The 27,754-nt window shown below is 47.0% G+C and overlaps 1 protein-coding gene across 2 annotated transcripts; it reads left to right on the top strand.

The window, feature by feature from the left end:
- The first annotated feature begins 134 nt into the window (after positions 1 to 134).
- On the top strand, positions 135 to 6,917 carry LOC125535139. Of its 2 annotated transcripts, none has more exons than XM_048698189.1 (3): positions 135 to 341; positions 531 to 1,207; positions 5,524 to 6,917. In XM_048698189.1, the coding sequence occupies exons 2-3, from the start codon at positions 807 to 809 to the stop codon at positions 6,629 to 6,631; spliced, it is 1,509 nt and encodes a 502-aa protein (XP_048554146.1). In that variant the 5' UTR covers positions 135 to 341; positions 531 to 806; the 3' UTR covers positions 6,632 to 6,917. The 2 variants fall into 2 exon arrangements, with proteins under 2 accessions (XP_048554146.1, XP_048554147.1); XM_048698190.1 differs by having other exon boundaries at positions 536 to 1,207.
- Positions 6,918 to 27,754: the final 20,837 nt, after the last annotated feature.

The following is a 27,754-nucleotide window of genomic DNA, read 5'->3' on the forward strand; positions in this document are numbered from 1 at the left end:
TTAAACACAGAAGGATTATGGATCATTCGATATTGTAGATGGACAGATAAAATTATTTGGATCTGCCTCTCTTTTCTTTTTTATAGTGGTAGTAGATGAGCGCCACGGCCAAGGTGCCCGCACGGCTCGATCCTTTTTCTCGAGAAAAGGAGGGCGTGTGCATCGCTCAAAAGGCGCCACTCTCGTCTCGAGCCATGGCCCAGGCTCAAAAATAGAAAAGTATTCCATCGCCTCGCCGTGGGTGCTCAAACCCTCTCTCTCTGTCTCGGAGCGCCGTCGCGAGCGATTCCGGCGCGGAGACGCGGCGCGGCTGATACGCGGCCGGGAGCACCGATTTGGAGGTACCGATTCCGCCCCACTCCCCGCTCCCCCCGTTCGTCGGTACCATTTTTTTTATTTTGGGGGGATTTTTTCGGTTTTGGGCTTTGGGTGCCCGCTTATGAGCAGGATCGGTCGGATCTGCCATTCCGGAGCTAGTCGCGTCAGTCGATCCATCTTATTAAGATTTTCTCCGAATTTTCTTGTCTCAGTGCAGGCTCGGTTGCGGCGAGGATCGATCGCTGGGGCGCATGTACGGGCAGCGCCGCAGCGGGCTGCCCGTGGGCGACGACGGAGCAGCATCCTGATGCCCGCGCATCGATTGCCCCTGCTGCTGCTTGGTGCCCACTAGCCTTTGTATGGCCCTTCTTGGTGCTGATTACATTCTGCTGCTGCTGCTGCTTGCGCCGCCGCCACCGTCGCCGCCGCTTCTTTCTCTTGCTCTACTTGGTTATCCGAAAGCTCAGTGAACCAGGCTAGCTGTTGCAATGCAACGTCCTGGAGAGGAAATTTGCAGACTCAACTTATGGGACAAGGGTCAGGTGTTCGCTGCTACCGAGAACCTCCAAAGGTCCATTGAGCAGACCCCCTACTCGATCCAGGCAGACACCATCGTCTGCTGTTTCTCCCTCAGCAGGTGCCAGTCTGAAAGCAGCAGCTATGCCGGTTATGCATCCAGTGACGGTGGCGACAATCCAGCAAGCAGCAGTGCGCAACAGCTTCATTACCCATCACATGCCCACATGGACCCTGGGCATGTCCAGCTTATCTTACCGGGCTCTATGACCCTGCTAGAGGATATTTTCCACAATTATGAAGTGACATTCGGGCCTGGCTACAAGGAAATTCTACTCCAAGCCTTCTCGGCCAACTCAGACAAATTGTGCAGGTAAATTCACACCTTTGTTTTTTTATTCATTTTTCTTCTTCTCACTGTTATGACATCGGGATGGAATAACATGGCGTTTGTCATGATTCAGACATGAGTAGCGTTTCTTGAACTGCATTTGTTTGGGAATGACAGCTAGTAAAAATTTCAAGATTGGGTACATGGATATAATAGACTGGGACCGCCATTGTACAACACAACTTAGAAGCAAAGAGTAACAGCCTGGCATAGACTAGATTCCCAAGATGCGCTTTCCCCTGTTCCTTCAGTAAGGCCATTTGTTTTTGCAAAATTGTTCCCTGTTTTGAATCTTGCTATGCACTGTTTCCTGCAGGAATATATTCACTTTTTTGTGCATTTCCCCAATGCATAATATGTTATGTCGATTTAGTATTTTAACAGCTGTGCTTCTCTGGGGCCTAACAGATCAAATATCCCAGTTGAGTGCTTGCGTTTTTGTCCCAAAATTAGAAACACCAGGTCCTCCATTCTCGTTATGGCCACACGTCAGTGTCCTTTTAGTGAGCGTGTATGTCTTCTCCTACTTTGAAACTCCCATGTATATCACGTGAACTCACAGGCTAGTTCTATTAAACAATGCATTATCTAAACCCCTCTGGAAAAAATATGTTTGTGACAATTTCCACGAATGATGAATATAGAGACTTGGATGTCATGACAGTTAAACAAATAATGCGGTTGTTTTCTTAAATATAGCATTATTCAGATGTCATGACAGAGTAGCAATAGCCAACATCTATATGAACCATATTATACGTACTAACAAACAACTCAACAAACATGGGTAATGAGTTACCTCCATGTTTGTATGTTGACTAATACATGGTTTCTTGATACATATTCATTCTATGTTATCCTAGTGGAATGGAATTGAAGAAAGATAGTACACGGCGTATGATACCATCAGTTCTTAATTGATTATCGGATTCATCCTCTTGCATGCCAGACCTATACATAAAAATCAGGGCAACATACACATCGATTTTATTTGAAATGGAAAGGCCCAGTACCACTTGAATGTTTGCAAGTATGATAGCATAACAAATGGTCTCTCTACCCAGTCATATCAGACATATGGAATAGTGTACATTAAAATTTGTTTATATAGCAATATTTCATACTGTCACTGTGGTTACTCTGAAACCGTTCTGTCCCAAAACAATACTTGGTCGCCATGAGCTTCATATTGTCTCGACCTTATCAGATCAAAGTAACACACGGGGTGCTATACAAAATACTTCTAGATCTGACAGGAACAGGTGAGCGCTTAGAGTGCGCTGCACAAAATACTTCTAGACCTGACGCTGGAGAGACTGGTATTGGATCTCGATAGAGTGTGCTCCACAAAAGCTATGTGGGTGGCTGCATAAAGCTACAAACTTGACGTCGGCTGTTGCTGCTACAGAAGTGCATGACCTGCACAATAGGGAGAAATGAGGGGAGCCAGTGATGGCTTGTCAACCTTCCTCCGCCGTAATCAATCAGAGGTGGGGCCTGCCTGAAGATTCATCATGGTTATATATGACAATCAAAATTTCAGCCTAGCTTTGCCCTCTTAGGATAAATGTGGAGGCTCGAAACCTCATATTAGTAAATACTATATAGCATTACGTGTTATGATAAAAAATAATAACCTGCTCCAACATAAGAAATGCTTCATTGAGGATTCCATTAAATACAAATTTACAACTAAACCACAAAAGAATCGAAGGTGAAGTAGCTAATTCAACTCTTAAATTCACTTGACCAAATCAAAATGCACTTTAACTGAATATCATGGTAGAAGAGTTCTTAATGAAAACTACATAGGAATCTCAAACTCAGAGCATGAGCACAAAGCATACCTTAGATAGTTGTTTTGCCATGCACTGTTGCATGGCATCGAGCTATTTAATAGCTCCATCCAGTGTAGTGTTATATTGTGCTCCCTGCAGTATGTTGAACTAGTAAAAGGTAAAGGAAAGCTCAATGTTGCCCATTGTACATAACAGAGATTGTGGAATAATAGTGAAAAATGGACATATTTATCTAGAAGCGAAATTGCGCCATACACTAACAGGACTCATTGGATCAGTTTGGCAAGTTTTATAAAGCAGATACATACAATCATTTATGGGCTCTTACCTTGTTTCAATGTGACATATTGAGACATCACCTTCTGACTGTATGCTGCATCACATAAACCCATTTCATTTATGTTCTCACTTTAAGAAAGTACCAGCAATAAGATGGAATTCATAATTTTCTTTTGTTTGTTCTGGACTCTCAATTTGGCAACTAAAGCCATAATGCTGATACTTTTGTTACTTAAACCACTTGCGTTTTCTCCTGGATATTATCCCCAAAGAAGCGTCTTTTTCTTTCTAAACCACATTGCATGTTCTGCCATGTGTGCTCCTTACACATCAAAGCAGCCATTGATTGTTTTATCTGCAGATGCTGCTACCATCCCATCCCTGGTAAATGATCCTTTTCCTCAACTCCATCCTGATGTATGGATGCTGGTGGATGCAGAGTGGCAGACCTCTCCGCATCTAAGCTCTAGCACACCTTCTGCACCATGAAACTTTTCCTAAAATACTCTTCATCATAGACCTTGAATCCATAACCTGTGTGGTGTGTGCGCATGACCATTTGCATGTGACCCCTTCTCCTCAGTCTGGGAGCTTTCAGAAACAAAGAGTGAAGGCAAGGAGAGCATGCTCATTTTTTAAACAATGTTTTCTGAAGCAAAGGAGAGCATGGTCATTGTCTTCGCATCCTTGAAATGTGTCAACTTATATTACATTAGTATCTAAGCATAACTAATTGCATAGAGTAGTAGTGGGACTGATAAAGCATTTTATCATCGCCCTCTAATTATAGCGAATTGCACAGAGTAGCATTCAGATTATTATTTTTTAAGACCCTCAGTTTCTTTGTCATGTAAACATACCAAACTACTCCCTCCGTTCCTAAATATAAGTCTTTGTAGAGATTCCACTAGATGGACTACATACGGAGCAAAATGAATGAATCTATACTTAAAATGTATCTATATACATCCGTATGTGGTTTCTAGTGGAATCTCTACAAAGACTTATATTTAGGAACGGAGGAAGTACACAGTAGCAGTCGGATTGGTGAAAAACTAAGAGATGAGATGCTGGTTCGCAAACAGTGTTCGCCTGTTAATTAATAGAGCCAGTTTATTTTGCCATTCAAAATAAAAAAACTTTAGTTGGATAGAGGGTGTATACCTAGATCTGCACGAAAATGGGCCCTGGATGTCTCCTTGTCGATCATGGCAGTGAGGAGCTCGGTGGACGTTGCAGAGAGACCAGATTGGCCGTACAGGGGAAGCCCCAACACCGCCAGCGACCAGTCGCTGGGGCCTGGCTACGGGGAGAACATGGAAAGGGTGGATATTTTGAAGCGAGGAACTCTTCTGTAGGAGGATGTGATCTTGGCCATGAAGTCGTCTAGTTACTCGAGAAGAAGAAGACAGATCTGGTGCAGTAGAGAGCAGAGAGCAGAGAAAGAAGGGGTAGGTGGGTAGGAACAGAGGACAAAGAGACACTGTTCAAAAAATATACCAACATAAACTTCGGAGTTTCTACTTTCAAAAGGTATAATTTTTGTGTTATATAGTTTATACTAGGGTGATAAAATTGGCAACCTAGGTATACGCCCAGGACTTATAAACTGAAACAGAGGTAGTAGTAAAGATATTAAGATATTTTCGGAGCAGTAAAGCAGAAATTTAAGGCCAGACAACATTAAATTGCTATCATCAGTGTAGCAGAGGGGAAATACTGATGGCGAATATTCTTTTTTTTTTTGCATTATATGGCCGGCAAATTGAAGTTTAAGAGATGCATGTATGGATATGTTTCATGAGACATAAAATGTGCTTTGTTTTGCTGCATTTGCTAACCTTGTTTGTCATTTTTAAATGGGCTTGCAGCTCTACGTGCTTTTGAATCCTAAAATAATCTATTCTTTGACCTAACCTCAATGTTCATGACTGTTGAGTGTTGATAATATTGTCGTTTACATACTACTGTATTAACCTGCTCTTATTGTTTAAAATGTTTTGAAATATTGTTGTGCATTCGGGTTAATGTAACTTATGTTGAAAATTGATCTATGACTGCAGACTTTTTCTTTTTATTGAAATTTTTAATTTACATGTAATGTTTACGATGACACAAAAAGATGACTACACTGGCCAAGAATACTGGTTCCTCAAATGTTCCATAAATTGGTAAAATATTTCACTCACAGTTCTAAGCTCACTCTTTCTTATGTAACAGTTTTTTCTATGAAGCGGATGTCCCATGGATTCTTCGTAGAAGCACAAGGACCTTCAAGGATCCTTCTGAGTGTACAGAAGAATTGATCACCATGTTGAAAGTCAATACCCAAGTCCTCTGTCTGATGCAACATCAGCTATGTGAGCAGAGTCGACCATTTGAGGAGTTAAAAATAGGCTACTTCAACCAGTTTGCAAAGTGTCATATCAAGAAGCTCTTGGACATTGCAGTTTGTCTTAGTGAGACAGTGTGGTCTGCCACTCATATTTGTCCCATGCTGCTTGCCTATGAGGCACTTATGGATGTCCTTCCTCTTATTCAAAAGTTTGCTTCCAGTGAATCTGATGATTTCTTTTCCAATATTTTACGCAACATGAGGGAAGCTTTCAGGAAGTTAATTGGCCATATCAAGCACTTCATACAGTCCAATATGGAAAAGCATCTGGATGACGTTGCCATTCATCCAATGACATGTTTCCTCATATGCTCAATAAAATCCTTCGGGAGTCACAGAAATTTAGTGCAATCCACTCTAGCCCCTGGTGACAACTCCAGCTCATTTGGCCATCTTCTGTATGACGTGATTACTTGCTGGAAGTCTGTGCTCACTGAACATTCAAACATATACCGTGCGGATCTGCAGCGGCAATACATTTTCTTATTGAACAATGCATATCATTTCAATACAAAGACAGACGGTCTGTTGGATGAGCTGCTATCTGATAGGCAGATTATTAAGCAGCATGATGACGAGTTCAAGCTACTCTTCAAGAAGTGGACTGAGAGTTGCACAGAAGAGGCTTGCACTCCAGCCAAGTCTTGTTTGAACCCCAACTGTTGGTGGGGCAGTCAGCGCCGGTCCCTGGTTGCATTTACTTCAAAATTCAACAAGACGTTTGATCGTCAGAAAACTTGGAAGGTTCCCGATGTCGTGCTACGGCAGGTACTAAAAGATCGTATACAGGATTGCATTCTGCCAGACTACACAAGGTGCCTTGAGAACTGTTCAAGTTCAGGACTATTTTGTTCATGTCTGCAGATAGCTTCAGGAGACATATATACCACAGAGACTTTAGAAACGACGGTGCAGGGCTTCTTTGAAGGATAAACTGCACATCCTAGCTCTCTCTCTCTCTTAGATGGAGCTCCATTTCTCACTGTTGTTCTAGCACAACTGTGAATAATTGTAATTATATAGCTTAGAATACTAGAAGAACAATACATATATATCAGGAATAGGGCTCCTCCTCTGTACTTGTACCTGCGATTGAGGAAGAAACTTGACATGGAGTTGAAGGTAGTTTTCATTAAGATACAGCGCATGTATCTTGACTATTTGACGAGTAGTGTATGATGTACTCCTTCCTACACATATTCTGTTTGCTGCCCTATTAGTACTGGCATTTTTTTCTCTAGAGAATGGGTACTGGGTTTTTTTGTAGAACACTGTCATTACCAGGTAGCAATCCATCCATGCAGTTCCTTTTTTGGAGAAACATCCATCCATACAGTTGAAGGTAGCTGGGAAACTACTTTCAAATCCTCCTCTTGTACATGATGTATATTTTTTTACAAGATCTACGAACTTTTTTCAAATTTGTGAACTTTTCTCGAACCCAAGAAATTTTTTCGAATCCACAAACTATTTCAACTTCGTGAAGCTTTTTTAAGCCCGCAAACCTCTTTTAGAACAATCCATGAACTTTCTTGAAGTGCGTGAACTTTTTAAGAAAATAGAAAGGGTCACCCTTTCAACTGGGCAGCTCCTATTTGGCGCACGGGTCGCGCACTAGCGACATAGCGCGCACCCCCCAAGCTCTCCCGATCCCTGATCGTACAGGGAGGAGGTTTTTTCCCCCAAAAAACCCAGAGCCTTGTGAAAGGCGATTAGGGTTTTAGGGTGGACCTGCGGCGGCGCACGGCGGATCTACCGGCGGGGCGCGTAATCGGCCGGGCAGAAGATGGCACCGACTTCTGGCGCAGGCAAGGAGGAGCCCCTGTCCCCTAGGGCGGCTAGGGCGAAACTGGCTGAGGCAATGGGGAAGTTGGAGATCACCGAGGAGGAAGCGACCCCGCTGGTCGTGGATGATCTAGAGGAAGGGGAGCAGGAGAAGTGGATGCTGGCGGGTAAGGTCCTTCATCGGAACATTCTTCACATCCAAACGATCACCAATGCTCTCCGTCCAGCCTGGGGCAATCCAAAAGGTTTGGGAATCAGATATGTGGGAGACAACACCTTTGTGGCAGATTTTGCCACGAAGAAGGACAGGGATCGTGTTTGGGAGGGCTCGCCGTGGCATGTCAGCAAACATGTTGTGATACTTTCAAAGTTTGATGAGTGCATGCGACCCTCGGAGTTGAAATTTGACAAGCTGCAACTTTGGGCTAGAGTCATGAACTTACCCTTTAATCTTCGTGATGAAAAGTGGAGTGTTGCGATTGCAAGTCAAATAGATAAAAAGGCCACGGATATCAAGTTTGATCATACCGCAGGGTACCTTAGGGCTAGGGTCACTGTGGATGTGGACAAACCCCTAAGGAGGTGGATTTTGATTGAGTCTAGAAGGAGGAAGTGCATGGATCCATATGACATCTTGTATGAAAATGTTCCTCACTTCTGCTTTTCCTGCGGCCGGTTAGGCCACTCGGATTTGTACTGCCTGACGCCTGGTGCACGAGACGCTAATGGTGATCTACCCTTTGGGAAAGGTTTGAGAGCTCCAGACGAAAGGAGGAAAAATGCTTCAGGAGATGGTTCGAACAGGGAGCAACCTTTAGCACAGAATAGGAAAATAGCAACCAGACAATCAACTACTGAAGCAAAGGATGCAACTGAAGTCATGTCCCCCATGAAGAGCAATGGCAATTAGAATAAGCGCAAGGGGGGACCCCAGGTGCAGAAACAAGTGTACAGGAGGGTTGAACTACCTCTTCTCGCTAACAGCCCGCACACTGAAGGTGGTGATACAAATAGTATGCTTGTTCCAGGTGGGGTGCAGGAGGTGAGGGGGGAGTTGGAGGAAGATCTTGTGTGAGAGCCAAAGAAGAAGAAACCGACACCCAATAATTCAGAAACATAGGCAGAGGCTGCGTTGCAGCCCTGCCAGAGCCAATGAGGTGTCTAAGCTGGAAATGCCGCGGGCTTGGGAACCCGGAGGCAGTTCGCGAGTTTCGCAATATAGTGAAGCAAGAAGTGCCCGGTCTCCTATTCCTGATGGAGACGAAGATTATAGCAAAGCGAGTGGAGAGTCTGCAAAATCAGTTGGGTTTCGCGGGCTGTTTTGCAGTGAACAACAATGGGTTGAGTGGTGGGATCGGTATGTTTTGGTCGGCTGAGGTTGAGGTGGAACCGAAAAACTATAGCTCGGCACATATCGATGTGATGGTGAGGTATAAAGCTCGAAGCTCTTTAGAGTGGAGAGTGACTGGTTTTTATGGAGCTCCAAGGGCGGAAGATAGACGCCAAAGTTGGAGGTTCCTGCGTACACTCTTCGAGATTCGTCACGAAGCGTGGCTATGTGTTGGGGATTTTAACGAAACAATGTTTGCATCTGAGCACTTCTCTCGAGCTGCACGTCCGGAGTGGCAGATGAGAGCGTTCAGAGAGGCACTGGATGATTGCTCACTCCTTGATCTTGGCTGGTCGGGAGTGGAACACACATGGGATAATGGGCAGAGTGGCGAGTTAAATGTCAAAGCTAGACTCGATAGGGGGGTTGCAAACCTCCAACTTACCCAGCTATTCCCGCATACTTTGGTTCGCCACATCAGTACAACGAAGTCTGATCATTGTTTCATCTTGGTCGACTTGCGAGAAAGTGTGGCGGAGCCGTGAGAAGGAAGGACGAGGCAGTTCAGATATGAGGACGTATGGCAAACCCATTCGGAGTACGATTCCCTTGTACTTAGAGAGTGACATAAAGGAGCTGGCCTGAACGAATTACAAGGTATTATGAATGCCCTGAACAGCATGCAGTCATCGCTAGCTACATGGGGAGCGAAAGAGTTCGGGTGTCTTACACGGAGAGTTCGGAAGCTTCGGACAAGCTTGATCGACTTCGTCACCGGCCAGCCAGGCGTGGCCCAAATGAGGAAGAGCATCCTGTCGCCAAGCAACTCCGGGAGGCACTCCGGCAAGAAGAGATCTGGATGCGCCAGAGACCCAGAGTTCCTTGGCTGCGAGAGGGAGATCGAAACACGGGTTATTTTCATGCCCAAGCAGCACAGCGAAAGCGGATGAATAAGATTGAAAGATTGGAAAGGGTGGATGGCTCCATATGCCAAACGCTGGAGGAGAACTATACTGAAGTCCAAGGTTTTTACCAAGCACTATACACAAGTCAGGGGTTTAAGCCAATGGACGAGCTACTAGCTTTTGTCCCTCCCAAGGTGACTGATCAAATGAGCGTGGAACTTGACAAACCGTTCACAGCTGAGGAGGTAAGGACTGCGCTATTCCAGATGGCACCGTCCAAGGCACCGGGAGTGGACGGCTTTACGCGGGATTTTTTCGACGTCACTGGTCATTACTAAAAGATGACATAATCCCAGCTGCCCTAGGCTTTTTGAATGGGGGTGCACTACCTGAGGGGCTGAATGACACTTCAATAACGTTGATTCCAAAGGTGAGACATCCCCAGCGCATTGCTCAGTATCGACCCATATCATTATGTTATGTACTGTACAAGATTGCTTCTAAATGCATCACCAATAGGTTGAGATGTTTTATGGGGGAGATTATAAGTGAAGAACAAAGTGCATTCGTGCCCAGACGTCTCATCACCGATAATGTTTTAATTGCTTATGAAAGTGTTCATGCAATGAGACGACGCAAGAAAGGTAAAAAATGTGTATGTGCAGTTAAGTTGGATATGATGAAGGCGTACGACCGGGTCGAGTGGCATTTTTTGGAAGCTATCATGTTACGATTGGGGTTCAGCTCCAATTTCGTCAGACTGACCATGCAGTGTGTAACTTCAGTGAGATTCACAATTTGGGTGAATGGGCAACTCCTACTGTTTTTCACTCCATCAAGAGGACTCCGACAGGGAGATCCCAGTTCCCCGTTTCTTTTTCTCCTCTGTGCAGAGGGTTTTACATCACTCCTCAATTTCTTTGGGGGAGTGAATGTGGACAGAGGAATACGTGTTAGCCCTCTTTCTCCTTGGGTCAATCATCTGTTATTTGCCAATGACAGACTGATCTTTTTGAAAGCAGATGTGACAAGTGCCCTCAGGCTGAATGAGGTGTTGAGGATCTATGGCGACTTCTCGGGACAGTGTGTTAACCGTGACAAAAGCTCCGTTTACTTTAGTCCGAACACACCTGATACCACTCGGCAGGAGCTAAAAGAAGTATTGGGTATTTCAGTGGAGGCCTTTAATGAACGTTATTTGGGACTCCCAACGGCTACCGGACGGATCACTAGCGGAACTTTTGAATACCTCTGTGAACGTATCAGATGCAAGCTTCAAGGAGGTACTGAAAGGCTTATCTCATGTGTAGGGAGGGAAGTTCGCCTCAAAGCTATTGCTCAGGCAATCCCGTCCTTATCGATGAGTTGTTTTAAGTTGACGAAGAAGATCTGCAAAAGTTTCTCTTCAAACATGGCTCGATATTGGTGGAGCAGCTCAGTGGACCGCAGGTCCTTACACTGGATCGATTGGGACTCTCTGACCAGGCCAAAGACTGCGGGCGGGATGGGATTCAGGAAGTTGGATTTGTTCAACCGAGCTCTCCTTGGAATGCAGGGATGGATGCTTATAACGAACCCAGAGTCTCTTTGCGCGCGAGTTTTGAAAGGAAAATACTTTTCCACAAGTGAGTTTGTGGATGCCACAATTCCTAAACATGCGTCAGCCACCTGGAGGGCAATAGTTGCAGGGAGGCAGGCCCTGAAAACCGGCTTGGTAAAAAGAATCGGAGATGGCTCGTCCGTGTCCACTTGGCATGATAGCTGGATCTCAGGTCTCCTCTCGCTTCGTCCGTCAGCTCAAATCGGTAACGCTGATATTCCTTATGTGGCAGACCTGATTGATGCTGAGACGGGTTCATGGAAGATTGAATTGGTAAGACAAAACTTTACAGCCCCAGAAGCTTACGCTATTCTTAATATCCCTTTGGGCGTTGGAGGAGGGGCTGATTCATGGGCATGGGATGCTGAAAAGTCCAGGAACTACACTGTAAAATCCGTGTACCGCGCTCTGGTGACCCATAACGAGCATTCAGCTCTAGGGGAAGGGACGGTTACAGAATCTTCAGAGAATCAGAAACAGTGTTGGTCTAGACTCTGGAAGCTCAAGGTTGTGCCAAAAGTTCGTGTGTTTTGGTGGCGAGTGATACGGAAAATCCTACCTGTCGAGAGCACTCTGAGGCACAGACACATTACTCTTGGGTGTTTGAGCACCCTAGATGGTTGAGGTCACCGCGGAGCCATAGTCCATTGTGGTGAAGCTTCGTGGTGTCGTTGGGAGCCTCCAATTAAGTTGTGGAGATTGCCCCAACCTTGTTTGTAAAAATTCGGTCGCCGCCTCCAAGGGCACCAATAGTGGAATCACGGCATCTCGCATTGTGTGAGGGCGCGAGGAGAGTACGGTGGCCCTAATGGCTTCTTGGGGAGCATTGTGCCTCCACACCGCTCCAACGGAGACGTACTTCCCCTCAAAGGGAAGGAACTTCGGTAACACATCCTCGTCTTCACCGGCTCCACTCTTGGTTATCTAATGTCTTTACTTGTGCAAGCTTATTCGTGATATATCTCTTGCTTGCTTGTGTGCTTGTTGTTGTTGCATCATATAGGTTGCCCACTTAGTTGCATATCTAGACAACCTACTTTGATGCAAAGTTTAAATTGGTAAAGAAAAGCTAAAATTGTTAGTTGCCTATTCACCCCCCTCTAGTCAACTATATCGATCCTTTCAATTGGTATCAGAGCCTCTTCTCTTTATTAAGGACTTTACCGTCCGAAGAGTATGGTTGACGTCATAGACGGTGAGGAGGAGCACTCCGGTGCGAATCCGGTCTCGTCTATGGGAGAGGGGGAAACCGCGATCTCTCGTGAGGAATTCAATGTGGCGTTGGACACATTGAAAACCTCCATGACGACCAAGGTCGAAAGCATGCTTAATAAATTCTTAGAAGGGCTTAAACTTTCCACCGCACCATTGAAAGTGGGTGATCCCGCTAACAAGGTGACGGATGCTACCTCCGACAAGGGGGAAGCTCCTAGCAAGAAAGCTCCTTCTTCTAGTGGTAAAAATGGCACCAGCATCTTTGCCCATGTGGAACCTCCACCGGTCTATGGTGGACCGCTTCCTTCCACTCATTTGAATCATGTCGGCCCGGCCCCTAAGATTGAGAAGAATGTAGATTTTGATTCTTGGGTCTATTGCTTTAAGCGTCATTTAAATCATGTGAACACTAAACTTTGGAGAATCATTGAAGAAGGTGTCTATCCGCATGACCGAAGCAACTTCACTCCTAGAGAAGCCGTGGATAATCAATTCAATGAAAATGCTCTCTTCATCATCCAAGAAGCAATCCCACTTGTCGTGGCTTTGTCACGGCAGATGTCCTCATGAAAGGACTTAGTCGTGGAGCCATCGTGACGGGTTAGCTTGAAGGGGTTAAAGCGGACACAGGGACGCGAGAGAGTTTATACTAGTTCAGCCCCTTCAATGAAGGTAAAAGCCTACATCTAGTTGTGATGGAATTGATGAGGTTTCGATGACTAGGGAGCGAACAAGCTTCGCCTAAGTCTCGAGTTGTTGTCTGTTGTCCTTGAACTGCCGCCGGGTCGCCCCCTTATATACATGGGTGATGCCCGTCGGTTTACAGAGTCCCAGAACCGGCTCATAGACGTATCCGGTTTGGTATCTACTTATTCCTAACTTACAATACAATTTTATATACCAACACCGGTTTACGGCTACAGGCTTTAAACCGACTGTGGGCCTTAAGCCCTGTTCTTCCTTCATGGGCTTCAACATGCTCAACTACTGATGAAGTTAACCCGGCCTGTCCTGGCCGGTTTACGCCCAGTAGTAATATCCCCAACATTAGGCCCCAGATTGATTTGAACGGGTTCATGTCAATCCTTAGCAAAAACTTCATCTTCAACATCTTCTCATAAATTGGTAAACTGCCATGATGTCATCTTCTTTGATTGTTGTAAACCGGAGTGACGTCATCTGTCATAACGAAGCTATCCATTATACTTCCTTGTTTAATGGATCTGCGATAATCGAGGCGACAGCTCCGTTTCATGGCCCCTTGATTCTCGCGCCTGACACATATCCCTTTCCTCATAAATAGGACCGAAGGGTCATTTCCTTTTTCCCCTTCGTGCCCTTCTGCTTCGTCTTCCTCGAGCCGTCTAGCTTCAGAGCTCCGCCGCCACCGTCGATCTCTGCACCAACTTTGGCCGCTCCATCAACCTAAGCATACCAGAGCACTGCGGCGACCTTCCGCGTCTCCCTCAACTCCGGTAAATCTTCTGTTCTTTTCAACACTGATCTGCTCTAGGGTTTCCTGTTCTTCTAGTATTCATCACCGGCTTCGTGTTCATCTGACAGCTCCTAGATGCACCTGTGAATCTTTGCTTTTGCGTAGCGGTAGCTTTTAACATCTGCCTTTAGTTTTTCATATCTCAAAGTCATAGATCCATACATATCTTTGCTCATTGATTTAGCACTGTTTTGTTTTGAATCTCTGAACATTTATCTTCTTTTCTGAACATGCTTCAGATCCAATGCTGTAGAAGTTTTTTGTGAAATCTGTTTCTGCATCCACAATCTCAACTGTTTCAATGTTTAGATCAGGCGGTTTAACCCTGTGTAGAAAAAATTACCAAACCGGTATGCACCATTAGGCCCCTTGTTGAACCGCCAGAATTCCTTAGCCAGGCACTACCGCTTCATAAAATTCCGGTTTAGAAATAACTGTCTCCGAGTTAACAATGCATGCACCAGTATATATTTGTTCAACATATTCTTGAACCGGAATTACTGCTTTGTAGATTGTACCATGGCCAAACAAGTGTACGAGTGCAACTGGGTTCCTTCTCGCGTGACAAAGACTCAGCTGAACAATTTAGTCTTAACGGGCGCTTTGAGTAGCAAATAAACTATCCATTGGAGGGTCCCCGGCACAGAATGTCCTCCCACACCTCAAGAGGGAGAGGTCGTTGTTTTCGCGGATCACTTAGCCCGGGGCTTTAATCCCCCCAGTTCAAAATTCTACCGGGATGTCTTAGCCAATTTTCAACTCCGTCCGCAAGACACCGGCCCCAACTCTGTCACTAACATATGTCACTTCCAAGTGCTCTGTGAGGTATTCTTTCAAGAAGAACCCACAGTTGAATTGTTCAGAGACTGCTTCCATCTAAACCGCTACACATAATTTACTGATGGTTCCAATACAGAATTAGGCGGTGTGGCGATTCAAAAGAGGAAGGAGGTCATTTATCCTCATGCCAAACTGCACAACCACCCCAAGAATGGAATCAAACCTGGTTTTATTGTAAAGACACCTCTCCTTCTGAAGAAAATCCGTTGCCTGGTTATCGTCTGGAGCGACTAAGCAACACGCATCCCTTTCCACAAAGGTTGACTGCCAAGGAGAGGAGTAAATACGCTCCTCAACTATCCAAGCTCAGGGCCTTCATGGCTAACGGTTTAACAGGAGTTGATCTTGCTCGCTGTTGGATATCGTGGAGCATACTGCCCCTCAGTCAGCGCTCCAGTTTGATGTGCGAGTATACTAGCAGTGTCGATGACCCACTGCGACATGTTAACATCCAACTCACAGACGATGAAGTCACAGAAGCTATGAAGAAAATGTTAAACGAACCGGAAGCCGTATGTGCTCGAACCGGCTTGCTTCCCTTCTGTGCCACCAACAAACCGCCAGCTGTAAGATTTATACTTTACCTTTTTATTGAATATGTCCTTGCTCAATTTACTCATTGTTGATATCACCATCTTTCAAACAGGGTGATGATCCGTTCTGGAGCAAGAAACTTCCCCAGGAGAAACCAGAGAAACCGGAAAGACCCACCCGGCCAAAAACTAAGGTCGTGAAAAGGCCTGCTCATAAGAAGAAAACCACTGCATCTTCTGATCCGGCAGCTGATGATGATGTGGGTAATCCAGAACTTGAGGTAGAACTTGATTCACTTGGCTTATTTTTCACACGCCTTATTGATAATGACTGTTGTCAGGATGACGCCGAAGCCAGTCATGCTGATGCCGCAGAGGTAACTGCTCTCTCCTCCGATTCAAACCCTTTGCCTTCGCTAAAAATCCGTCGGGCAAACCGGAAAGTTAAATTTTCTCATCCTCTTGCTTATTTGGATCCAAACTTTCTTATGAAGACCCAACAACACGAAACTCGCCGCACGACCCAGCACAGCGGCCAGGTAGTTACCTCCGCCGGTTTACCGAACAGTCCGGTTCGGAAACGCCGTTTAGAGGTCTCTAATTCTCTCGTCAGTGCTTGTCCTAAAGCGGGCTGTTTTCGTCAACCTCTTAATCCGTCTGACTCCGATTATCAGGTCACTTCCCATTCATCATCGGGCGAGTCATCAGCTACCCAGCTGCCACCGCTCAAAACGGTGCTTGGGTAAGCTATATTCATCATAATGTTTCTGATGCCTTACTTTGTAACATATACTGTATTGACCCTTTTTATTCCTTTCAGGGCCAAGCCTAGGCCAAGCAAGAAAGCCCATCTGGACAAAGCGGCTGAAGAAGATGCTATTCTTGAACCGGACAGAATACCCGGTCCTGAAGCGGCGATCCGTGAGGATGTGCCAAACGACCCACCACCGCAAGATGATGACTTTATTGCTGAAGAGAGACATGTTGACACCTCTGGTCCTGTTGATCAGCCCAGAAGCCCCATCCGGATTGAGAAATCCACCAGTCCATCCAAGCCTACTGATAATCCCACGACCCCAATGCACTCCGGCGATGCCAAGGATGATGAGGTTATTATTACTGGCATTGGTTGCACCGAACCAAGCAATCCCGTTGCTTTATCCAGACACACTACCAAGGAAGAATTTGCTGCCATTGGCAAACAGAAATGGAATGCCGATCTGACAACTTATGCCGCTCTGAACGCCCAAGATCTTCATTCCGGCTATCTGAACCGGCTGTACACCAACCGTGACTATGAAGCCGGTCTGGTTAATATGATGAAAGAGAAATATGAGGTAACTTCCATATACTTATCTGCGTATGTACTTGAATCCGTCAACTCCCCTAGCCCCCAAGGGCCGATTTAGGATTTTAATTCAAATCGGGACTTGTCAATGTATATCTCAATGCTTCTAAATTTGCTGATGTAGCCCCCAAGGGCCGGTTCAACTTAGTGTAGTTAAACCGGGACTTTAGGTAATAAAGATTGTAGCATCTGTACTAATTGAGCTAATAGCCATTAGCCCCCAAGTGCCAAGTTGAATACTTGTATTGAGCTTGGGACTTTTATGAACAATAGTAAGATGAGGAGCAAATATGCATTAGCCCCCAAGTGCCAAGGGCATAACTTGTTATGTGGTTGGTACTTCAATTCTTGTACCGTTATCTGAATCATATGACTGTCTGTATGCAGGCTGATCTGAACAAAAGAGAAAGTCAAATCTCCGATCTGCAAGAAAACCTGAAATCCCAACAAGCTGAAACCTCCAGAGCTAAAGATGAATTAACCAGCGCTTTAAGCGCCATGGAACAGCTCAAGGAAAGCTTCAAGAAGGATTGGGCGGATTGGGCTACTGAAAAATCCGCTTTAACCAAGCGAGCAGAAGATGCCGAGGCTGCACTGAAACCGGTAGTGGATGAACTGACCAGCGTAAAGCGGCAAGTGCATGCCATGACTGCTGCCATTTTCGATAAGCTTTCTTGATTTCTGTAGTAACTCTGCCTTCTTATGGATTTTCCGATTTGTGAATCTTTTGTAATGTGACAGGGACACGCATTGGTCACTTGGGGTCAGATGTGCGGAAGAAATTGAAAGCCGCCTATACATTGATAGAGCAATTGTATACTGGCGCGCAGCGGATCATCTCAACTGCGTCCCATAACAACCCGGCACCCACCTTGATCCAGGACACTCTTAAGAGACTGTCTATGCTTCCTGCCCGGGTTGAAGAGCTGAAGAAATCTGCTGCTCGAACCGGCGCCATCAATGCTTTAATCCGGGCAAAAGCGTGGGTGCCAGATTTTGATCCTGTTGAAGCGGCTCAAGGTTATCCCCACTTAAAAGAAGATGGCTCAGAGTTCAGTGAGGAGGATCTGAGGGCGATAAACCGGGAGGTGCGCCCTCTGGCCTGTCAACTGGTTGAAGAGGCAGATTTGTCTCACTATCAAGCTCAGTATGATAATCAAAACAAACGAGTGGCCGCACCAATTCCTGAAGTGGAGAATCTTATCCCTCCAATCCGTAAGCATACTTACGCTCCTGATATTGAACCGTCGTTGCTAATCAATGATGAAGCTGTCTTTCAAGCATTAATGGGAATCGACTGGACAACTGTTGATTTCCAGCCACTGGGTAGGGAAGCAGAAGCTGAAGCGGCACAATACGACCCGCAACCATCAGGCTAGGCTGGTGACCAATCTTGAACCGGAGGCCGGTTTAAATTGCTGCTCTCTTATGTTTGACAGAAAAACAATGAATTTATTTGGGCCCCATGTTGCCTTGTAATAGGCTAGCCAATACTCTTGATTTTGATATGCCTTCGTGCATAAGTACTGCAACCTGTGCTTCCTCTGGATGATTTAAATGTCCAAGCTATTTATTCTGCAATCAAAAAATCTTAAAGCGCCACCGCGGTTGTACCGCCAGGCGGATTATGATCACTGTATGAAAAGATTGTAAGTATATGATCAAACTTTGTGATACAAAATACCTGCCATCGTTGGGCGTGAAGTTGGCTGTGGCCAATCTTGAAACGGAGGTTTATAAACTCATACCGTCAAAGGAGCAAATAGCTCATGTACATATAATGTCAGTTTATCATATAAACCGTGTCGGGTTAGGATAAATACCTTGTTACTCCATAATTGGATGTTAAGAAAAAATCAAACCGGGCAAATAGTCTCCGGATTAAAAATGGACCGTGTTCCGTCAATTGACAGTTTGAACCGGTTTAAAATTTTGTCGTTTAAAAACGCAACAGAAATATCTATCAAAGAAAATTTTCAAGCAAAAGTAATGATAAAACCGTTTGCAAAAAGAGGCTTATTGAGCCGATCAGATGGCGTTACCATGGTCAGACACGACCAAGCCCCCGATAGGCGTAGCTATGGTTCAAGTCAGCCAGGTCCCCAAATGAAACAGTGGCATTATGCCGATCAAGAGGCGTGGCAATGGTTCGGGTTCGACCAAGCCCCCAAGTGATTCTGTGGCCTTAGGCCGATAAAGAGGCGTGACTGGTTCAGACTTGACCATGTCCCCAAGTGATCTGGTGGCTTTCGCCTATCAAAAGGTGTTGCATTGGTTCGGATACGACCAAGCCCCCAAGTGATGTAATAAAGCTTTTGAAAAGCAAATTCAAGGGGTAAACCGGAGGCCGCTTTAAGACAGAACAACTCCGTGTAACCACACATGATGTAAAAAGAATAGAGACCCCACTTTAGCTGAGGATCCGGTTTATTGTATTAATCATAATATATACAGTGTCATAATATGTACATAAGTAGAGCCGATGGCTCAGGTATAATAAGGCCGAAGATGAGCTATGTTCCACGGCCTCTTGGTCTCCTCCTCTGATGTGCGTGAGTCTTTATGCTCTCGAATATCGATCAGATAGTATGACCCGTTGTGCAGATTCTTGCTGACCACGAAAGGTCCCTCCCAAGGTGGGGACAACTTATGCATATCAGTCTGGTCTTGGATGAGCCGAAGCACCAAATCGCCTTCTTGAAAGGTTCTGGTTCTGACTCGGCGACTGTGATAACGACGAAGATCCTGTTGGTAAATCGCCGAGGGCAGCTGCTATGTCACGCTCTTCATCCAACAGGTCCAAAGCATCTTGCCGTGCTGCCTCGTTGTCCGCTTCAACATAAGCCGCCACACGAGGTGAATCATGACGGATATCACTGGGGAGAACCGCCTCCGCTCCGTAGACCATGAAGAACGGTGTGTATCCTGTTGATTTGTTGGGTGTAGTATTGATGCTCCATAATACAGATGGTAACTCTTCTACCCAACAACCCGGTGTTCTCTGCAAAGGAACCATAAGCCGGGGTTTGATGCCTCTCAAGATCTCTTGATTAGCCCTCTCTGCCTGACCATTGGACTGTGGGTGGGCTACTGATGAAACGTCAAGCCGGATGTGCTCATGTTCGCAGAACTCCTTCATGGCACCCTTGGACAAATTGGTACCATTATTTGTGATGATGCTGTGTGGAAAGCCAAACCGGAAAATCACTTTTTTAATGAACTGAACCGCCGTGGCCGCATCACACTTGCTAACGGGTTCTGCTTCCACCCACTTTGTAAATTTGTCAACCGCCACCAAAAGGTTGGTCTTCTTATCCTTGGACCTCTTGAAAGGCCCAACCATATCCAGCCCCCAAGTCGCAAACGGCCAAGTAATTGGAATCATTCTCAACTCATGAGCCGGCACATGAGCACGTCTTGAGAACTTCTAGCAACCGTCACATCGTCTGACCAGATCTTCCGCATCAACATGAGCAGTCAACCAATAAAAGCCATGGCGGAACGCTTTAGCTACCAAAGATTTTGAACCGGCATGATGACCACAGTCTCCTTCATGGATCTCACGCAAAATTTCATAGCCTTCCTCAGGAGACACACAACATTGAAACGCCCCTGACACACTGCAATGATGCAACTCGCCATTGACAATAGTCATGGACTTGGATCGCCGGATTATCTGCCGGGCCAGAGTCTCATCCTCTGGTAACTCGCCCCGGTTCATGTATGCAAGGTAAGGAAGCGTCCAATCCGGAATGACATGAAGAGCTGCCACCAATTGAGCCTCCGGATCAGGAATAGCCAAATCCTCTTCACCAGGGAGCTTGAACGACGGGTTGTGCAGCACATCAACAAAAACATTGGGCGGGACCGGTTTACGTTGAGACCCCAGCCGGCTTAAAGCGTCCGCCGCTTCATTCTTTCGGCGGTCCACGTGGTCCACCTAATAGCCCTTGAAGTGACCTGCAACAATATCCACCTCACGATGATATGCAGCCATGAGTGGGTCCTTGGAATCCCAAGTGCCAGACACCTGTTGAGCCACCAGGTCCGAGTCACCGAAGCACTTAACTCGGCTTAGATTCATTTCCTTAGCCATCCGGAGACCATGGAGTAAGGCTTCATACTCAGCTGCATTGTTAGTACAAGGGAACATTAAGCGGAGAACGTAACAAAACTTATCACCTCGTGGGGAAGTTAATACGACTCCAGCCCCCGAGCCCTCCAATTGTCTGGACCCGTCAAAATGGATAGTCCAATATGTGTGATCCGGCTTCTCTTCAGGAGCTTGCAGTTCTGTCCAATCATTGACGAAATCGACAAGTGCTTGAGACTTGACCGCCGTCCGCGGCACGTATTTCAATCTGTGCGGCCCAAGCTCTATAGCCCACTTGGCAATTCGGCCAGTCGCTTCCCGGTTCTGGATGATATCTCCCAAGGGAGCAGAACTGACCACTGTGATGGGGTGCCCTTGGAAGTACTGCTTAAGCTTCCGGCTCGCCATGAAAACTCCATATACCAGCTTCTGCCAATGCGGATACCTTTGCTTGGACTCAATAAGTACCTCGCTGATATAGTAAACCGGACGCTGAACTGGAAGCTCCTTGCCTGCCTCCTTGCGCTCCACTACAATAGCCACACTGACTGCACGAGCATTAGCAGCAACATATAACAGCAATGGCTCCTTATCAATTGGAGCGGCAAGCACAGGCGGATTGGCCAACTGCTGCTTTAAGTCCTCAAACGCTTTATCAACCGCAGAACTCCAGACGAATTGATCTGTCTTCTTCAACATCTGATATAAAGGGATTGCCTTCTCACCAAGGCGACTGATAAACCGGCTCAAGCGGCAATCCAGCCTGCCAAGCGTTGAACATCATTGATACACTTCGGTTTAGCCAGGGAGGTGATTGCTGTGATCTTCTCCGGATTAGCCTCAATTCCCCTATTGGACACCAGAAAACGCAATAACTTGCCCGCCGGTACACCAGACACACTTGGCCGGATTGAGCATCATCTTGTACGTTCTCAGGTTATCAAAGGTTTCCTTCAAATCGTCAACCAGAGTCTCCTTCTCTCTTGACTTAACCATGATATCATCCACATAAGCATGTACATTACGGCCAATCTGTTTATGAAGGCAATTCTGTACACACCGTTGATAAGTTGCCTGGGTACTCTTGAGCCCAAAGGGCATAGATACATAGCAGAAGGCTCCAAAAGGAGTTATGAACGCTGTCTTCTCCTGGTCCTTAACTGCCATTTTGATCTGATGATAACCAGAATATGCATCCAAAAAACTCAAACGCTCACAACCCGTCGTAGCATCAATAATTTGATCAATATGGGGGAGGGCAAAAGGATCTGCTGGACAGGCTTTATTAAGATCTGTGTAATCCACACACATGCGCCAGATGCCATTTTTCTTAAGGACCAGCACCGGATTAGCCAACCACTCAGGGTGGAAAACTTCAACAATAAAGCCGGCTGCCAAGAGCGTGGCTACCTCTTCTCCAATAGCTTTGCGTCTTTCTTCGTTAAACCGGCGGAGGAACTATTTCACCGGTTTGTACTTAGGATCCACATTAAGAGTGTGCTCAGCGAGTTGCCTCGGTACACCTGGCATGTCGGAAGGCTTCCATGCAAAAATGTCCCGATTCTCACGGATGAACTCGATGAGCGTGCTTTCCTATTTCAGATCTAAATTGGCACTGATGCTGAACTGCTTGGACAAATCGCCAGGCACGAAGTCAACAAGCTTAGTCTCAGCTGCCGATTTGAACTTCAGGGCCGGATCATGCTCCGTAGTTAGCTTATTCAATGGAGTCATGTCCGCCGGATCAACATTGTCCTTATAATATTCCAGCTCCTCTGTGGCACAAACCGACTCTGCGTAGGCCGCATCTCCTTCCTCGCACTCCAAAGCGACCTTACAGCTTCCGTGAACCGTTATTGTCCCCTTGTGACCCGGCATCTTGAGCTGTAGATACACATAACAGGGCCAGACCATAAACTTGGCGTAAGCCGGCCGCCCAAACAAGGCGTGATATGGACTCTGGATTTTTACCACCTCAAAAGTCAATGTCTCCGACCTGGAATCATGATCATCTCCAAAGGCTACTTCCAGAGCGATCTTGCCAACAGGATATGCTGACTTACCAGGTACCACACCATGGAACACTATATTGGACGGTTTGAGATTTTTATCTGTTAGCCCCATACGACAGAAGGTCTGATAGTATAAGATATTAATGCTGCTCCCTCCATCCATGAGCACTTTGGTGAACTTATAACCCCCACCTGAGGTGCCACCACCAACGCTAGCTGACCCGGGTTATCAACCCGGGGAGGGTGATCCTCTCTGCTCCATACGATTGGCTGTTCAGACCAGCGCAGATAACGGGGCATGGCCGGTTCAACAGAGTTGACTGCCCGTTTATGAACCTTCCGATCTCGCTTGTCCAAGCTAGTGGTGAAGACATGGTACTTCCCACTATTCAACTGCTTTGGGTTGCTCTGGTAGCCCGACTGCTGCTGCTGCTGGTTGTAACCACCCTGGTTATTATTTTGACTGTTATGTCCGCCCGGATTACCATTAAATCCTGAACCGGAATTTCCTCCACCGTAACCCGGCCCGGATCCTGAGCCACCACCGAAGCCGTGATCATACCGGAAAGCATTAGAATTCTTGAACTCCTGCATAATGTAGCAATCCTTCCAAAGGTGGTTGGCTGGCACCTCCTTCGTCCCATGCTTTGGACAGGGCTGGTTCAATAGATAATTTAGGCGGTCCAGGTTAGGGTTAGGCGCTCCACCGCGATTCGGCGGTTTACCCTTGCGTCGCTGGTCCTTGTCCTGCGCGTTGGTATTAGCCACGAAGTCCATATTGCCATCCGCTTTACGCTTGCCTCCGCTACCATTACCTGCCGGGTTATGCTGCTGTCCCTTGGAGTTGTTGCTCTTCTTTCCCTTCCCTGTCTTGTCATCATCAGACTCGGGATCCTTGGTACTATCAGAATCAGCATACTTCACTAATGCAGCCATGAGGGTCCCCATATCAGTGCAATGGCGCTTCATCCATCCTAATTTCAATTTCAGGGGCCCAAACCGGCAGTTGCCTTCCAGGGTTATAACTGCGGTGTCAGCGTTGATGCAGTCTGATGAATGCAGAATCTGCGAGACCCGGTGCACCCAACGGGTAGTCGATTCTCCTTCCTCCTGGACGCAGGCTGCTAAATCCACTATCGACATAGGCTGCTTGCATGTGTCTTTGAAATTACTGATAAACCGGGCTCGCAATTGGGCCCATGAACTGATAGAGTTGGCTGGTAGGCTTTTTAGCCAAGTAGGGGCTGTCCCTTCAAGCATCATGGTGAAGTACTTCGCACACGCCGCATCATCTACATCAAGCATCTCCATGGCCATCTCGTAGCTCTCCACCCATGTCTCTGGAGGTTGATCAGCAGTGTAGTTTGGTACCTTGCGCGGGCCCTTGAAATCTTTGGGCAGGCGCACATTGCGTAAAGCGGGGACAGGACAAGGCACCCCCAAAGAGCTAGAAGAAACGCCAGGCTCGACCGAGGTCGTTGGACGAACCGGCGTAAGCTGACGAGCCTGATACTGTGCTGCTAACTCTGCTTCCCTGCGCGCTCGGGCCCGGTCCACCACTTCCTGGGCGTCATCAACACCACCCGCCTGGTTGTTACCACGAGGTGCCGCTCGGTTCTGTGCATTACTTGATACAGCCGGTTCATCCATGCGCCTGCTATAGCTCCGGCTTGGACGAGGGGTGGAGTGAATTCGATCACGGCTGTACGAGTATGCTTCCTGTTGGATCAATGCTGTTCGAAGAAGCTCCTTAACCCGACGCGTTTCCACCGCCTGCGGTGAGTCACCTTCAATTGGGATGGCCTCCAACTGTGCAGACGCTGCGACAAGGTTGTCCATCGGGTTGGAGTAGTGACCCGGAGGTGTCGGGACAGCCTGAGGTACAATAATATTCTGACGAGGCAGAGCCGTCAAGCGAGGCTGAACCGGTGCACCCGTCCCAGGTGCTTCCGCCCGGTTTACCACCGGCGGATTACTAGTTCCCGCTCCTGGGGTATTAAAGAGGTCCCTGGCCTCGAAGACCGGAGGTAAACGAGATTGGTACTTCCTCTTCATGACTTCATGCGACGCGTTCTGATCCAACATAAGCCTATAGGCTTGCGCATCCAAAGCGGCCCGCTCTGCGGTCATCCTGGCATCTTCAGCTGCCAGATCACCCTTGGCCTGAGTGATCTGTTCCCCCTCACCTTTGCAATTTCCGCATTGTGGGCATCCTGATCCGCCGGGTTAGCCTCCGCCATAAGTGTAGCCAACGCGTCAAACAGATCTGACAAAACCTGAGCCGGCGGGTGCACAGAGCCTCCTGCCCCGGCAGCCGTCGCCACTACTGATCCGAAGACCATTTCTGCTGCGGTCGAAGAATGAAGCACCGCTTGTGTACCGGCCATGAATATTCCAACCCGATTGGGTAGATCGGAGGGGTCCGGAATACTGTTGCCATCGGAACAGCCCCCAATCCGGCCATCTTGTAGCTGATACAAAGATTCGGTTTCTCCGATTGATGACTCGTCACCGGAGTAAACGACGGTCTCGCCACTAGATTCCGATCCATCCTCATATCTTCCTCCATGGATGACTCCCACGAAGGCACGCTTCATGGCCGGTTTAACCTGGGCAGATTGCGCACGCTGAGCCGTTTCGACGAGGTCGGTGCAGATGTCCGGCTCAGGGCCCGGTTCACCGATCTTGCCAATGAAGACGTGTATGCCACCAAAGGGGACCTGGTACCCGTACTCAATCGAGCCGGCGTCGGGGCCCCAGCCTGCATCGTCGATGTAGAGCTTGCCGCGACGACTTTTAGTCATCCGGCCCACAGCGTAGCCCTTGAGCCCTTCAAAGCGTCCCTCCAAGAACTTGAAACCATCGTGCGATAGCCCCACGGTGGGCGCCAACTGTCGTGGCTTTGTCATGGAAGATGTCCTCATGAAAGGACTTAGTCGTGGAGCCATCGCGACGGGTTAGCTTGAAGGGGTTAAAGCGGACACAGGGACGCAAGAGAGTTTATACTAGCTCGGCCCCTTCAATGAAGGTAAAAGCCTACGTCTAGTTGTGATGGAATTGATGAGGTTTCGATGACTAGGGAGCGAACAAGCTTCGCCTAAGTCTCGAGTTGTTGTCTGTTGTCCTTGAACCGCCGCCGGGTCGCCCCCTTATATACATGGGTGACGCCCGTCGGTTTACAGAGTCCCAGAACCGGCTCATGGACGTATCCGGTTTGGTCTCTACTTATTCCTAACTCCTAACTTACAATACAAGTTTATATACCAACGCCGGTTTACGGCTACAGGCTTTAAACCGACTGTGGGCCTTAAGCCCTGTTCTTCCTTCATGGGCTTCAACATGCTCAACTACTGATGAAGTTAACCCGGCCTGTCCTGGCCGGTTTACGCCCAGTAGTAATATCCAGAACACCACCCTAAGATCTTCCTCATCTTCGGCCTTACTCCATGGCCAAAGATGCTTGGCACCAAGTGGTTTCCCTCTATCGGGGAAGCGCAAGCATTCAATGCTCCAACTATGAAGTGGTGCAAGATGAAGCTGATGAGTTTGCAATGAAAGAAGATGAAGAACCTCGTGAGCTTTATCGGAGGGTAACCAAACTCGCGGTCTCTCTCCGAGATCATGGAAGTAAGGACATGGATGCCAATTGGATCAAGCGCAAAGTACTCAAGGCAATGATGCCCTACCACAAAGCCATGTCCTCTGTCATTCGTCAAAGGCCGGACTTCCACACCTTGTCCTCAAGTGAAGTGTTGGATGAGTTCGTTGCTATGAGCATATTGGACAAGACCGCCGACAATGCGGTACTACGCTCTCAAAGAGTAAAGAAGCCCAACCTTGCTCTAAAGGCCAAGGTTAGTATGGAGGAAGAGGATGAAGAGGAATAAGAGGAGAGCAACCTCGAAGATACGAAGTACGCCTATCATGAACACATGGCTCTTGCTTCAAGGCAATTTTGGAGAAAGAAGAACTCAAGGCTCAACTTCAACAAGAACAATTCAAGTGGCACAAAGGGCAAACAACGAGTGAGGACTTGCTTTAGTTGTGGCAATGTGAGCCACTTTGTTGCGGAGTGCCCTTATGAGAAGAGGGAAGACAATGGTGGCAAGCTCATCCGAAAAGACAAGGCCAAGTCGTTCCCCAACAAGAGCAACTTCACCAAGAAGACTCCTCCCAAGGCATTGGTGGTACAAGAAGAGTACAATGAGGATGACGACGATGATGAAGATGGTGAGTCGGTTGCCATGGCCTCCGTTGCCATTGCAACGACTCCACGGGTGTCTCTCTTCGATTCACCCAATGAAAGCATCACCGCCAAGTGCCTCATGTCTAAAGCCACCAACAAGGTAACCCCCAACATCAAAACTACCATCATTAATCATCCTTCTTTGACGGATGGCATTGATGAACATGAGGGAACAAATGTTGAGGGAAATGAGTTTGAGACCTTTATGGGTAAACTCAAGGGTAAATCCAAGAAGCACTTCGTTGCTCTCTTGGAGCAACTTGGTGAAGCCAATGACATGATTGAGGCTCACGAAGATACCATCTCTAAGATGGAGGGGCATAGTCGTGACTATGCCGATGAGATTTCGGATATTTCCAATGCTCTTGAGGAAGAGCGTGGTCTTCGTTTGGCTCTTGAGGAGTCACACAACAATGATCATGCTAAGTTAAAGAAAGATCTTGATCATGCTCTTGTTGTTTCTCGTGTGCTAAACTCCGAGAAGGCCAAGCTTGGGGTTGATCTTGCTAGACTCAAAGAGGAGTTTGACATTCTCGACAAGGCTCACAAAGTCTTGAAGGGTGCTCATGCTAGCCTCAAGGAGTCTCATGATCAACTTCAAGTAAAGCTAACCAAGGAGAAAGCCACATTTTCTCATATGGTGTTAATTGATAA

This window comes from Triticum urartu, chromosome 2, assembly GCF_003073215.2.
Source record: "Triticum urartu cultivar G1812 chromosome 2, Tu2.1, whole genome shotgun sequence".
Classification (NCBI taxonomy): domain Eukaryota; kingdom Viridiplantae; phylum Streptophyta; class Magnoliopsida; order Poales; family Poaceae; genus Triticum; species Triticum urartu.